Source organism: Bufo bufo, chromosome 3, assembly GCF_905171765.1.
Source record: "Bufo bufo chromosome 3, aBufBuf1.1, whole genome shotgun sequence".
Taxonomy (NCBI): Eukaryota; Metazoa; Chordata; class Amphibia; order Anura; family Bufonidae; genus Bufo; species Bufo bufo.
Genome location: NC_053391.1, coordinates 427,373,529 through 427,386,546, shown reverse-complemented (window position 1 = coordinate 427,386,546; position 13,018 = coordinate 427,373,529). Strand labels below are relative to the sequence as shown.

Genomic DNA, 13,018 nt, shown 5'->3' with positions numbered 1-13,018 from the left:
TGTTTGTTTTTTACTATTTTACGCTGCTTTTGCCATTTTTGAAAATTAAGTGGGAAAGTAGGTGTGGTTAGTTATGTCAATTCGTTTCTTGCCAGGTTTATCAACTATGGCTTTTTTTTACGAAGTCGCAAAAAAAGTTGCACAATCATCCCAGCAGTGGATGGTGTAAATAAACTGGAGCAGTTCTAGACAAAAGTGTTAGGTTTGAAAATGTGCCAAATTTAACAAACGTGAGCTGATAAATTTGATGCAAAGTATGCCAACACAAACTGACTTCCAAAATTACCCTCATGATAAATTGCCCCATGTCTGTCCAGATCACCAATGTCATGAGACATCTGGGAATCTGCATAAGTAACAATTCGGCACAAGATCCAGCAGTCGAACTCTTCCTTGTGCAAAATTTCCAGGGGGTTCATGTCAAGCTTTATTAGCAAACTCAGCAGAACAACACCAGAGGTTTCTAAGCCAGGACCATTGATGAGAAAGGATGGAGACCAGAAATCAGATTTCTGCCATTACACTTTAAAGTATACCCCTCCTTGTAATAAAATGGAGCACTGGACATAAAGGGGTTGTTCCCGCTCATATCTCCAGGATATGCCACAAATGTCAAATAGGAATCCACTCCAAAACCAGCATAAGGAAGGAAAACTCAAATATAAGTAAATCAAGTCACTAAAACAGCGATCATTAAACTAAATAAAAATACAAATACAAAGAGAGCAAAAATATTTCCTTCCTTATGCTGGTTTTTGCCTTTGGCTAAAGAGGTTTTCTATTCTGTCATGTGCATGGGAACGCCCCCTTGGGTCTCCCCCTCCCAGGTGATACTCATCAACCAGGGGTTAGTCTGTGGTACCTAAGAGGGAGCTCCCATTTCATAAACACGTTTGTCATGAGGAAGGACCCATATTTCTCAGAGGTCTGAAACGCGTTGACTGTTTCATGTACACCTGTACGGATTTTATTTCGCTGGAATAAAGTTATTCATTTTTTCACCTGGAGAGAGCCGGATTTTTCTCTTTCTTATATTGCCTTTAAGAGTCTATACACAAACTGGTGGCTGCAGTGATCACTATGCAGTGATGTGCTATTTTTTTCAAGCAATTACATTTAAGAATGTGGAATCTACTCCTGCTACATGTCCTTTCTTGGTGTGGTTTAGGCAGAAAAAACCTGGCCACATGAATACCAGTATCAGGACCAAATTCAGTTGCCAAAATATTCAGTGAGGACAGGCCCTTACAAACTGTGTTTGTACATATATGTGATTTTCACTAGCCATGAGAGACAAACTCACTCATTCAAAGTTCTGTATATTTTATTACCCATCTCTTCTCTGAATTATGCCTGTGGTCCAAGCTGCATGCTGTGTTGAAACTGCCAAAAAGGAGACAGACTGCATGCTCTTTTCTCAAATACAATACAGGAGCTTATGATATAATGCTCCTATTATAGTGATGTGTAACTAGATTTGTTTTTGTCATGGCTTGTAAGTGATATTTCTGAATAGCTTATGCCTCAAAAGTATATGAAATTACCATTAATTCCTGTTGCTTTGATATTCAAAAAATCCCCCTATCTTCAATAAAAATTTTGCATCTTTTCCATTGCATACCAGTTTATTCAGTGGAATCCAGAATCATTCTGGGCTTAAGAGTCCAGGGGGTGGTCCCGAACAGTGACTTTTTATAGAAACATAAAAAACATGTGTTGTGTTTGAAACCTTTGCTTACACCACATCTTGGTTGTTTTACTTTAAACTAGCATTTACCCCAAAATTGTGGCACAGATCCTTGATAAATCTGGTGCATTTTAAGAATCCTCTTATCCATGCCTCCTAGTTACAATTTTCTAACTCCTAGTGAGGAGCAAAGTGTCTAAGGGCTGTATTGCTCTTCTAGATTTAGCAGAAGATTGTCGAGAAGGAAGCGTTCCTTCCCGGCAATCGCCTAGTCGTCAGTGAAGGAGACCACTGCAATTACATGCAGCAATCTCTTCAACAGTATGGGAAGGAGTGATCACTATGCCATTGCTCGTCCCCATACAGAATCATTATTTGCCGGCAGCAGAGCGTGATTAGATGGCACGATCTGCTGCCACCAAATGATTATTTCTGTGACCGTATTCAGCGGCATCTTTACACCAGCACATCATTACTAACAAGAGTTCCTACAAACGCTTGTTAACGATGATCTGGCCGATCCACAGCCAGTGTGAGGCCTCATTCACATTTTCGTGTCAGTGTCACGTCCGTTAAAAAAAAGCGCACGTGTTTCATCCATGAAGAGGTCTGTGAAGGATCCGTGGTTGGCCGTGTGTCCGTTTTTACCATCATTTTGTCATCTGTAATTCACTGACGTTTCTCAGCTGAAAATTAATTTCCAAAGAATCTCCTATTAGTCTTTAGTGAAAAACTGACACAACACGGATGTGTGTCAGTGATTTTCACGGACCCATAGACTTCAATGGGCATGCTTGGTCCGCATCACAGATCAAAGTAGTGCATGTCACCATGATTTTTTTTACTGACCCACGGTCAGTAAAAAAATACTGAAATGTGAACAGACACGTTTAAATCAATGGGTATGTGTTCTGTCCGTAGAAAATGCAGACAGCACACTTCAGTGAAAAAAGGGAAATGTGAACGAGGCCTAATACAGCCCTAAAGCACATAACAAGCCTGACATATGACGTACACAATCTGGTGCAATTTGGCTCAGTAGATCTTGCCCATTGTTCTCTTACCTCTTGTCCTTCTTTATCAGTTGCGTCTTCGGCGTGGCCAGCTACAGTGGACAGGAAATGTAACAGTCTATGTAGAGTATCACAGTTGCAAGGAGGTAGGAGGTAAATGAGAAGCTGCAAAGCTGCCAGCTGATCTTCAAGATCCAACACTGGAAATGCAGATATAAATTTGTTAAATATGTGCTAAGGATTATAAATTGTTCACACATTTTTCTTGTTATTGTACACACATCAAAAAGGCATGCATATACAGTATAAATGATTTTTATCAACTGAATAAAGCTTTGTCCACATCTGCTTCACAGATTTCCTCGTTGCTATGGGAATTATAGCACTGCCTGCAACAATATTTTTCCCATCAATATAATGGTCACCTCAGTGAAAGTCACTACAAGTCAGTGTGGTTTGTCGTGACAGATCTGGCCAGGGATATAACTAGAGAGCGCTGGATCCAATTTGAAAGTTCTGAATTCCCCCCCCCCCCCTCGAGTATATTTCCTCTCCATAGTAGAGATATCCAGCTCACCTTGAATTGCTATCCTTGTTGTAATCCCCCGGGTGCACGGAAACCACAGGTAAGACCTCTATACGCAAAATGAAACAAAGATAAATCCAGCATCGGAAGTTTCTTAAGTTGCTTGTTTCTTTATTAAGGCGTAAAAAATATATGGTAACAACGTCAGCATCAATCCTCTCACTCCAGAAATAGTCTACGCGTTTTGAACCAAAAAGTTCTTACTCATGACTACACTACTAATTTGGAGCGATGATGTATCTGCCTTTTGTAAAATATCTGAATGATAATCCTTATAATTTGCGTTTTGTCCATTCTTATAATACAGCTACAAATAATTTTCTGGACCTGACCCTTACAGGTGTCAGGAACCAAAATATATTAACACAGACATATCGCAAATCTACTGCAGGTAACACCATTCTAAGAGCCAGCAGCCACCATCCCTTGCACACTTTGAAGGCAATCCCTGTTGGTGAATTCATCCGCGGCAGGAGAAATTGCAGCGCTGATGATTCATTCCAGAGCGAGTGCCAGAATATTAGCAGCCGCCTACTGGATAGAGGTTATCCTAACTGGATGATCTCAAGGGCTAAAGTCATAGCCCAGAGAATATCCAGGAAAGACCTGTTATTTAAAAATGCTAATTTCAAACAAAAAAGAGATACTCAAACAGTACCTACGCTGGTTCTCACATATAGCAAGCAGTTTTCACAAATACAACAGGTATTATTGAAATGTATCTCTATTCTGTATGAAGACGAGGCACTGTATGAAATACTCAATAATGGACACAGAATAGTCTCTAGGCGTCCCCCCATTCTGGCCACTACTCTTTCTCCTTCTTACTTCTCATCCAACTCCAACAATAATAAACCTAACACCTGGTTGAAGTATACGGGTTTTACCCGATGGGATAGTCACCCTTGTAAAACATGCGGTATCGTAGTCCCTAAAAAAAACCTTTCATGATTTGGGTCATACTACAAATTTTCCTATCAAAACATATATAAATTGCAACTCCACAGGGGTAATATATGATAGAATGCAAACAATGTGATTTATTATACGTGGGAAGTACATCTAGGAAAGTCAAAACAAGAATCCTGGAGCATTTAAATGACATCACAAATCCATCATACACTTTATTACCATACATAATCGTTCTCTGCAGCACTTATGTGCATATGCTATAGAACGAGTTTACACTCCATCTCGAGGAGGGGATATTAAAAGGTTAATTGTACAAAGAGAAGCCTTTTGGTTATTTAGATTGAAGAGCAGATACCCAACTGGTTTGAATTTAAGAAAATAACTGATGCACGTTTATTGAATGTATTATAACTGACAGTTCAATTTTTCTTTATTTCTGTTAATTTTTTCCATATTTCCTGCATATACCTTCATCGCCATGTGTACCATTACTGCACTGCTCGCTGTGATTATCAAATCAGTGCTGCTCTATATATTATAATTCATTATTCAGCACTGCTTTACACATGCCTATTCAGACTGTGCAGTTTTTTGGTTTTTGTAAACTCATGCTTGCGGTTTGTGCAATAGGACTCAAGTTTGGAGTCTTTAAACCGCAAAGGAGGTACATGAACCATTTTGGCTACTTGTTTTTATCATTGAGCACACACAATGTGATTTTTTTTTATATGTTACATGTTTTATGCACCATGTATGTGTTTAGGATAGTCACAGTAGTAACGCCCTAATTAATGAGGGTGGAGCTATGCACCTGTTTCTCCCTTTCTCCTCCCTACTTTTGGATTAAGGTAGAATCAGAAATAGTTCCCTATAAATTACAGGTATTTGGGCATTTCTGTAGTCATGAGTAAGAACTTTTTGGTTCAAAACACGTAGACTATTTCTGGAGTGAGAGGATTGATGCTGACGTTGTTACCATATATTTTATATGCCTTAATAAAGCAACTTAAGAAACTTCCGGTGCTGGATTCTTCTTTGTTTCATTTTGCTCATTTCCTCTCCACAGAACATACAAAAGAACCCCAACTGTGGGGTGAGTTGCAATTGCACATCCAGATGTGAACAGAAACATTAACATATATGTGGAATATACAACATCATACTTATTGTATGTATGAAAGGTGTATAAAGTTCTCTGGTCAGCAAGGGATCGGGCATGTCTCTGAGAAATTCTTTAAACAAGGCAGCAACATCATGGACACTGTGCTCCTCTTCTAGAACAACATCAACACCACGGTCAAACTCTTCACGTAGCTGGAAAACAGAGTGAAAGTCATGTAAGGTCAAGTCCCTCACCAAGCGTTCTACAGTGTGCTAGGCTTGAAATCGAGAAGGACAGTTTACAGCAGCAGTGATCCCAACATGACATAGAAAATGTGAAAACCCTTGCTACCTAGACTTCCTACTGGAAAATGAAGTTATCTATTTACCAAGTGGTAGGCTTTGGAAGAATTATTATAAATCTGATCTACTTGTACTAGGGCCATTTTATTCATTTTAATTCCCCCTTCTAATTAGAAAAAAAAAGGAGTGGGGTATCTCACCAGGTCAGGAGTAAATATGTGTGTCTGTGACTAGTTTAGGCTACTTTCACACTCACTTGTGGGGGCGGATCCGTCATGGATCTGCAAAAACAGATCCGTTACAATAATACAACCGCATGCCTCCGTCATGAACGGATCCGTTTGTATTATCTGTAACATAGCCAAGACGGATACGTCTCCTATTGACTTTAAATAGAGTTCACAACGGATCCGTCTTGGCTACGTTTTCGACTGTGCCAGATTGTGTCAGAGAAAACGTGTGGCTCAGTTTCGTCAGGCGGACAGCAAAACGCTTCAGGCAGCGTTTTGGTGTCCGCCTCCAGAGCGGAATGGAGACTGATCGGAGGCAAACTGATGCATTCTGAGCGGATCCTTTTACATTCAGAATGCATTAGGGCAAAGCTGATCTGTTTTGGACCGCTTGTGGGAGCCCTGAACGGATCTCACAAACGGAAAGCCAAAATGCGAGTGTGAAAGTAGCCTTACCCATTGAAGTTAAGAGATATCATTCATTGCCAAAACCAAACATATGGCAGGAGTCAGCAGGAAAGTTCTTCTCAGATTTATTACATATAAAGCCAAAAGTCAGCCGTAGACTACAACTTCTTTAGATTTTAGCAGCAAAGAAAACTATATTTCTTTGACTTATGGCATCTATCAGATGCACTTGCAGCACTAAGCTAGTTGTTATACTAAGGACTCCTAAATGGATCTATAGCATCACTTCTAAAGGAATCATGAGACCCCTATAACCTGGGAGGGAAGCTCTTGTTTCTTATACCGCATGAGCTAACTTACCCTCCCTTATGGACAGTTAAAGAAATTTACTGGTGCATTACAAAAACTCAAAGGAATGGGGAGGAATGAGGAGGAGAGTTATGAGGCTCACTTTTGTGGGAAACAGATGATAAAAAAAAAAATTGTGCCAAATTTATGAAATGATGTGCCTTAATAATACATTTGGCATGATCGCAATGTGGTGTACCCCTATATGTGTAAGAGTAGAACCAGGGGAAGCCTGGTGTTGGATCAGAATTTTCTGTGACATTTGAAAATGTTGCAAATAATATATAGTAGCCTAATGTAGTCTAAAACAGGTGTAAACATATTCACTGAGAAAAGCTCACTGAGACAAATCCACCGCAGTGGCGTATGGTTGTTACATTTACTGCAAAAAATGATGTGCAACATGTCATGCGGCAAATATACGCCAAATAAAGGCCGTAAATCTAATATTAAATGTCCATGTAGATGTTTAAAGAGCTGTTCGGTAACAGATATTGCACTCGCTAAGGGCTCATGCAAACAAACGTTGTTAGATTCCGCATCCGAGCCGCATTTTTTGCGGCTTGGATCCCGACCTATTAACTCTCAATGGGGGCTGCAAAAAAAATAAAATAGAACATGTGAGCGAAGATATCCCGGCCGGTACACTGAAGCAAGCGCCATAAGCGCATGAAGACTGAGGAGTCCAGTAAGACAATATCCAGTGTACATTCGCAGCGTACACAAGAACAGATATTTATTATTATTATATATTGTGAAATACGATCTATTGAGGGACACAGTATATTGCATGACTACGTTGCAGTATGACGCCTAAAGGGAATAAGAGCAATGCGCAAAGGAGTATAGCGCAACTTACACAAATACATCTGGAACTCTGGCAATATACTTTAGATCCCTATATAAACTACACCAATATAGATGTGAACTGGTGCAAAATACAGGAGCTAATACACTAAATGAGAGCAAGATAACAGTCACAAAGCCGCCACTTTTAATTATACGTACGTGAGCTCCGCATGACACTAAGATAAAAGGGACCGAGACTGTAGAAATATCAATTTATGACTATATGTGATTGCATTATGTTTTAATGGTGTATGTTTTTAGATGAACATAACCCAAATGTGAACTTTTTAAAATGTTTTGTATTATTAATCATATTAATATACTGGATATAAGTGATATAAATAATAATAATATATTACCTGCCGTACTCGCTTTTTGGAGCTTCCGACTCTAAAGATCCCCACTGTCTGTAGACCTAAAAGAAAGCATTTTGTGAGTACATTTTTAATTCTGTTAAATACTTTTCTAGGATTATAAAACTTTCACAAAAAATGTGCATAGTCTGTGTTACTATAATGGTTTAGAACTTATGAATAGCACACCGCTAAGAAAGTAAGAAAGTAATAAAACTGTAAAAAGTGCTCACTTGTAAATTGTCTTAAAGTGAACCTGTCAGGGTGAAGATGCAATCTAATCTACCAGTATCATGTTGCGGAGCAAACTGAGCAGAGAAGACTGATATATAGTTTTGTACTCCCTGTTCTTTCTATCCTTAGGAGTGGGGAAAGTGTTCTTTTAGCCCACAATAAGTTCAATGCAATAATAAAGATATCACTCCAAAGATGTCCATAGCCTTTAATGTACGTACAGCATGCACTAGGCTGCAGTCATTCAGAATACTGTTATTTAACACTATGTCTATGCAGAAGATATGAAGCTCTAACCACCACAAAGATGCATCAAGAAATTCATCACCACAGAAATCTGGACCAACTTTTAAAAATAATGACATTCAAGGGTGGATAAAAACACTTAAGAAATAATATTGTTACAAAGCTACACATGGGAATATTCCAATAACAACCAGTACAACAGTCAGAAGGTTTGCCAGATCCATCAGCAGAAATACACTGTACTGGGCCAGCCTGCAGTCTGAGGTATGGTGAGTACTCTGAAGCACGAGAGCAGGAAAGATAAAATGATTCCTGTCTTTACTGTTGGGGCACTCCCCTGGCTAAGGAAGCAGGTAAAATAAAAAATGTTAACATGAAACTGTACCATAATATAGAAATTCTCAAGACTGGGAAATTCTAACTTTGTACTGGAAATTTTTCTATCATTACAGGTCTTTTAGATGCACATTTTTTTGACTGTCCAATATTCAACAAATATCTGATAATCTAGCACCAATAAGATGTAATTATTCCAAGTTAAAGGGTTATTCCGGTTAGGGTGGGTTCACATCTGCGTTCTGGATTCCGTTATGGCTTTCCGTTATAACATGGTTATAACGGAAAATAACGGAATCCATAAGACGGAAGTCAAAACGGAAGCCTTTAAGAGGCATTTCGTTTTGATCCGTCTCAATAGAAGTCTATGGGGAATCATAACGGATCAGTCTGGTTCCCGTTATGCAAGACGGAAAACAAAGTCCTGTCGACAGGACTTTTTTTCTCCGTTCTGCATAACGGAAACGGGACGGATCTGTTAGAATTCCCATAGACTTCTATTATGACGGAAAGCCCTTTTAAAGGCTTCCGTTTTGCATTCCGTCATAATACAAGTCTATGGGCAGCAAAACGGATCCGTCCCGTTTCCATTATGCAGGACTGGACACCTGCATAATGGAAAGCAGGACGGATCCGTTCTGCTGCCCATAGACTTGTATTATGGAGGATCTAAACGGAATGCCTCTTAAAGGCTTATGGATTCTGTTATTTTCTGTTATAACCATGTTATAACAAAGCCATAACGGAATCCAGAACGCCGATGTGAACCCATCCTAACTCACAGTTCATCTTATGTTATATGTTTCCCCAAAATAATAATGTCTAATATAGTGTAATTGACAGTTTTCTTCCCTATGGAAATGACCTGTGTCATCTGTCTTTCACGGGTCGATTGTGCGCAGTTGCTTCCGATTATGAAGGGAAGGAATGTGCACATGAATGTGCTCTCATTGCTGTCCTTGTGAGAGTGAGATTTCATCCCCAAGCTACATGTATGTGCTTCATCCCATGACCATTAAGAGCCTCTGTCTATGGGAGGAACTATACAGCATCTCACAGCACTGATGCCAGCCAATGATGGAGCCGTAATCCACATGAACGCACACAAAGACAAGCCAGTGAACAGGGCGGTTGTGGGAGTTGTCGTTTTCAGCATTTGAATTTGCTCACGTGTTACAAGCGCGGCAGCCATGATGGTGTTCATAAATAAAGGACGCATCACCGGGTCAGACTAGGTCTCAAAGAAGGTACTGGGAATGTGTTTGAATGTCAAAATCATAAGCTTAGTTCGTGTTATATATAATCACCGTAGGTAGTCTGTTTTTAATAAAAATTAGGTTGAGTAACCGGAATATCTCTTTAAAGAAACTATACTGAATAGGTTTTACTTTACTAATATGTACGGGTCTACAATGAAAATTAACAGCTTATTTGGGGTTTACTTGCTCATTTTATTCTTAGCAATGTAATGGCAGGAATGCACATCTTGTGGGGTAATGAAGCACTCTGTTTACAGTGTGCTCTATCCCATGATAACCAATGCGTAACTAATTTCCAACAATCAGCCACTCATGCTAAAAACAGCTGTATACACATGAAAACACAAATAACAAAAGGGTCTCGACTGCAACGGAAATCAAAGCTAGAAAAATGAGAAAATACATTTGTATATACTAGAATGAAATAGAGGACTGTAATAGACAGTAAATATATACATCTTTTCTGTATATCCTTTTACTGTAGACTTTATTTCACCACAGTACCAATAGTAACTCCTGGAAACATCAGCCTAACACTTACCATTCTTTTCTAAATGCAGACAGCAGCTGTCCACGAGCCTGGGAACTTGTCTGTAGATAGGGTTCAGACTGAGCTTTTTATCCCTTTCCTTTTCTTTCTTACTTTGAGCTTCGGCTGGCAAAGACAGCTGTAGTGCCTCTAGGAGTCGAGACTGATTGTCATCAAGATCTGTAATAGAGTCCACAGACATTGCACCCTGCAACACATGAAAACTGCCCTTAGTACATGGCAACAACACTATTTACCAAACCCTTCATTGTCAGCGCTTACCCATTCTGCAGATCTCATATTCTTATAGTACTGCATGAATAATAGTCTTAAAGATGACCTTTCACCTCTCCCGACGTGTCTGTTTAAGCAACTACTTGCATTCTCTATATAATACCAATTCTGGAGCATCTATTCTTATGAATTTATGTTGTGCCATTCCTGTATTATTCCTGCTATTATTACAAATAAATTTCCAGGAGTCTGCAGTAAAGGTACTGCTGGGTGTTACCAGTAGCGAGTGTGTATGACTCTGTCCAATCAGTGGTGCTGTTGTCCAACTGGTAACACCCATGTGTACCTTTACTACAAGCTGCTAGCAATTCATTCAAAACTTCTAATGGCACAACAGGAAGCCATAAGAATAGATGCTCCAGAATTGCAATTACAAGGGGAATGCAAGTAGTTACATCAGACATGTCTGAAGAGAAGACAGGTCCTCTTTAAGTAGTTCATATGTGATATGCATCTATCTAGCTATTAGAGATGGGTTAATTTCTTAAAATGTGTCTGATTTGAATTGGTATCAGATTCTATTTGGGTATGAATCAGTTCAATTCAAATCAAAAGTGCCCCTATTACCCTGAAAAGTTGTATATGACACTCTGTGGTCTGTTAGGACTCTATCCAACCCCTTTAAAGCTCTCTAGCGCAAAGACAGCATTAGTAATGTCAAAGTGACAGTAACATATATAGCTATGGGTAAACGGATGATAGCGGGTTGTAACAAATAGCCAAACACATTGCACTATTGGATTTAAAAAATAATAATAATGGTCAAAAAAAATTCTTTTTTTTTTGCAGCAGATGCCCTCTTCTCTGTCTTCTGACCTATAAAATGGTGGCTGCCATTTTTAGCAATTTTTCTGAAATAAATTGCAAAAATTTCAGATTTGCCACAAGTTTTTTTTAGTAGTTGTAAATTTGATTAATCTAGAATCAATTCACTTATTTATAATACTGTATCTATCCATCTGTGGTCTATCTTTGTGTCTGTCTGTCTGTCTATCTATCTATCTAGTGTGGTACTAGGATGCCTAGGGACCACCAATAGTAATGATTCAGGGGCCTATAGATACAGGCAAATAATGCCAGCTCATTTGTAGCAAATAATTTTCATTTTTTAATTGCAGCTTTCCAAGAGCCTTACTTTTTTCCCCATTGACGTATCCATAAGAGGACTTTTTTTTTCTTTCTGTGGCACCATTTGGGGTACATATCATTTAGTGTTTAGCCATTACTAGCTTAATTTGGGGGGGGGTGGGGGGTGGGGGGATGGGATAAATAGTAAATCCGCTATAAAAATTTTATATTGTCTTTTTTTAAAGTAAGCACAGTGTAGGATAAATAACATGATAACTTTATTCTATGGTTTATTATGCTTGCAGTAATATTAAATATGCCTAATTGAGTTCATATTTTTCTACAGTGACACTGTAAAATCATGTTTTATGAAAATAAAATCATTTTTGTTTCACCGTGACGTTATTTTTCTACCAATGTTCTGCCAAATAAAGTTTTTATTTGTGGGATGATTTATAGTTTTTCTTAGGACCATTTTAGGGTTCTTATGATTTGATTGACTTAAATAATGTAGTCCCTTGTTAACTATAAATTTTTTTGGGGTTGTAATGGGCAAAAGGAGTATATTCAGCATCATTTTTTATGCCATGAGCCTTACATGTGTGGGATAATACTATATAATCTATATGACCCTGAGGTGCTACTTACATACAATAACAGAAAGAAACTCTGCAGTAATATACAGTAGCAGATGGTAACACAACTAAGGTCTGCATAGAGATAATGCAGCAGAACTAAGCTCTGTACTTAGATATGCTAACATAACCAAGCTCAATACAGTAACAAGCTCAGTCCTTAGTTATGCTAAAACAACCGCTAACAGAACCAAGATCAGTACTTACATACAGTAATAGACAGTAACATGTATATGAATTAGAACCAAGTTCAGTATCAAGATACAATAAGAGAACCAAGTTCATCGCTTAGATATAGTAATAGAGCCAAGCCCTGTAACTAAATAAGGCAACAGAACCAAGCTCAGTACATACAGTAGATACAATAACAGAGCTAAGTGCATTGAGCTACAGTAACAGAAGTCATAGTCATTAAAGGGAGCCCATCAGCAACGTTATGCCTCTTTCACTGAGGGCAGCATAAAGACAGACATCCAGATTTCGGTGGGGTGCCACTCATGAGCTAAAATTAAGTGGTTGCTGAGAACCAGCATTATAATCATCACAGCCTGGGCCTGAAAAAGAGTCACAGTTACCTGAGAAGAGCTCCCCCTCTCCCCACTCACCTGCTAATAATTGACAGTTCTC

At 38.8% G+C, this 13,018-nt stretch overlaps 1 protein-coding gene across 4 annotated transcripts in view; it reads right to left on the bottom strand.

Annotated features, from left to right (window-relative positions):
• Positions 1-13,018, bottom strand: part of ARHGAP6 (Rho GTPase activating protein 6) — a 656,522-nt gene that overhangs the window by 25,912 nt on the left and 617,592 nt on the right. For all 4 annotated transcript variants that reach the window (XM_040424989.1, XM_040424990.1, XM_040424991.1 and 1 more), the window contains 4 exons: positions 10,407-10,602; positions 7,797-7,852; positions 5,362-5,512; positions 2,752-2,900 (listed from right to left, as the gene is read on the bottom strand). In XM_040424989.1, coding sequence (XP_040280923.1) covers positions 2,752-2,900; positions 5,362-5,512; positions 7,797-7,852; positions 10,407-10,602 — 552 coding nt within the window. The remainder of the gene's footprint in view (positions 1-2,751; positions 2,901-5,361; positions 5,513-7,796; positions 7,853-10,406; positions 10,603-13,018) is intronic.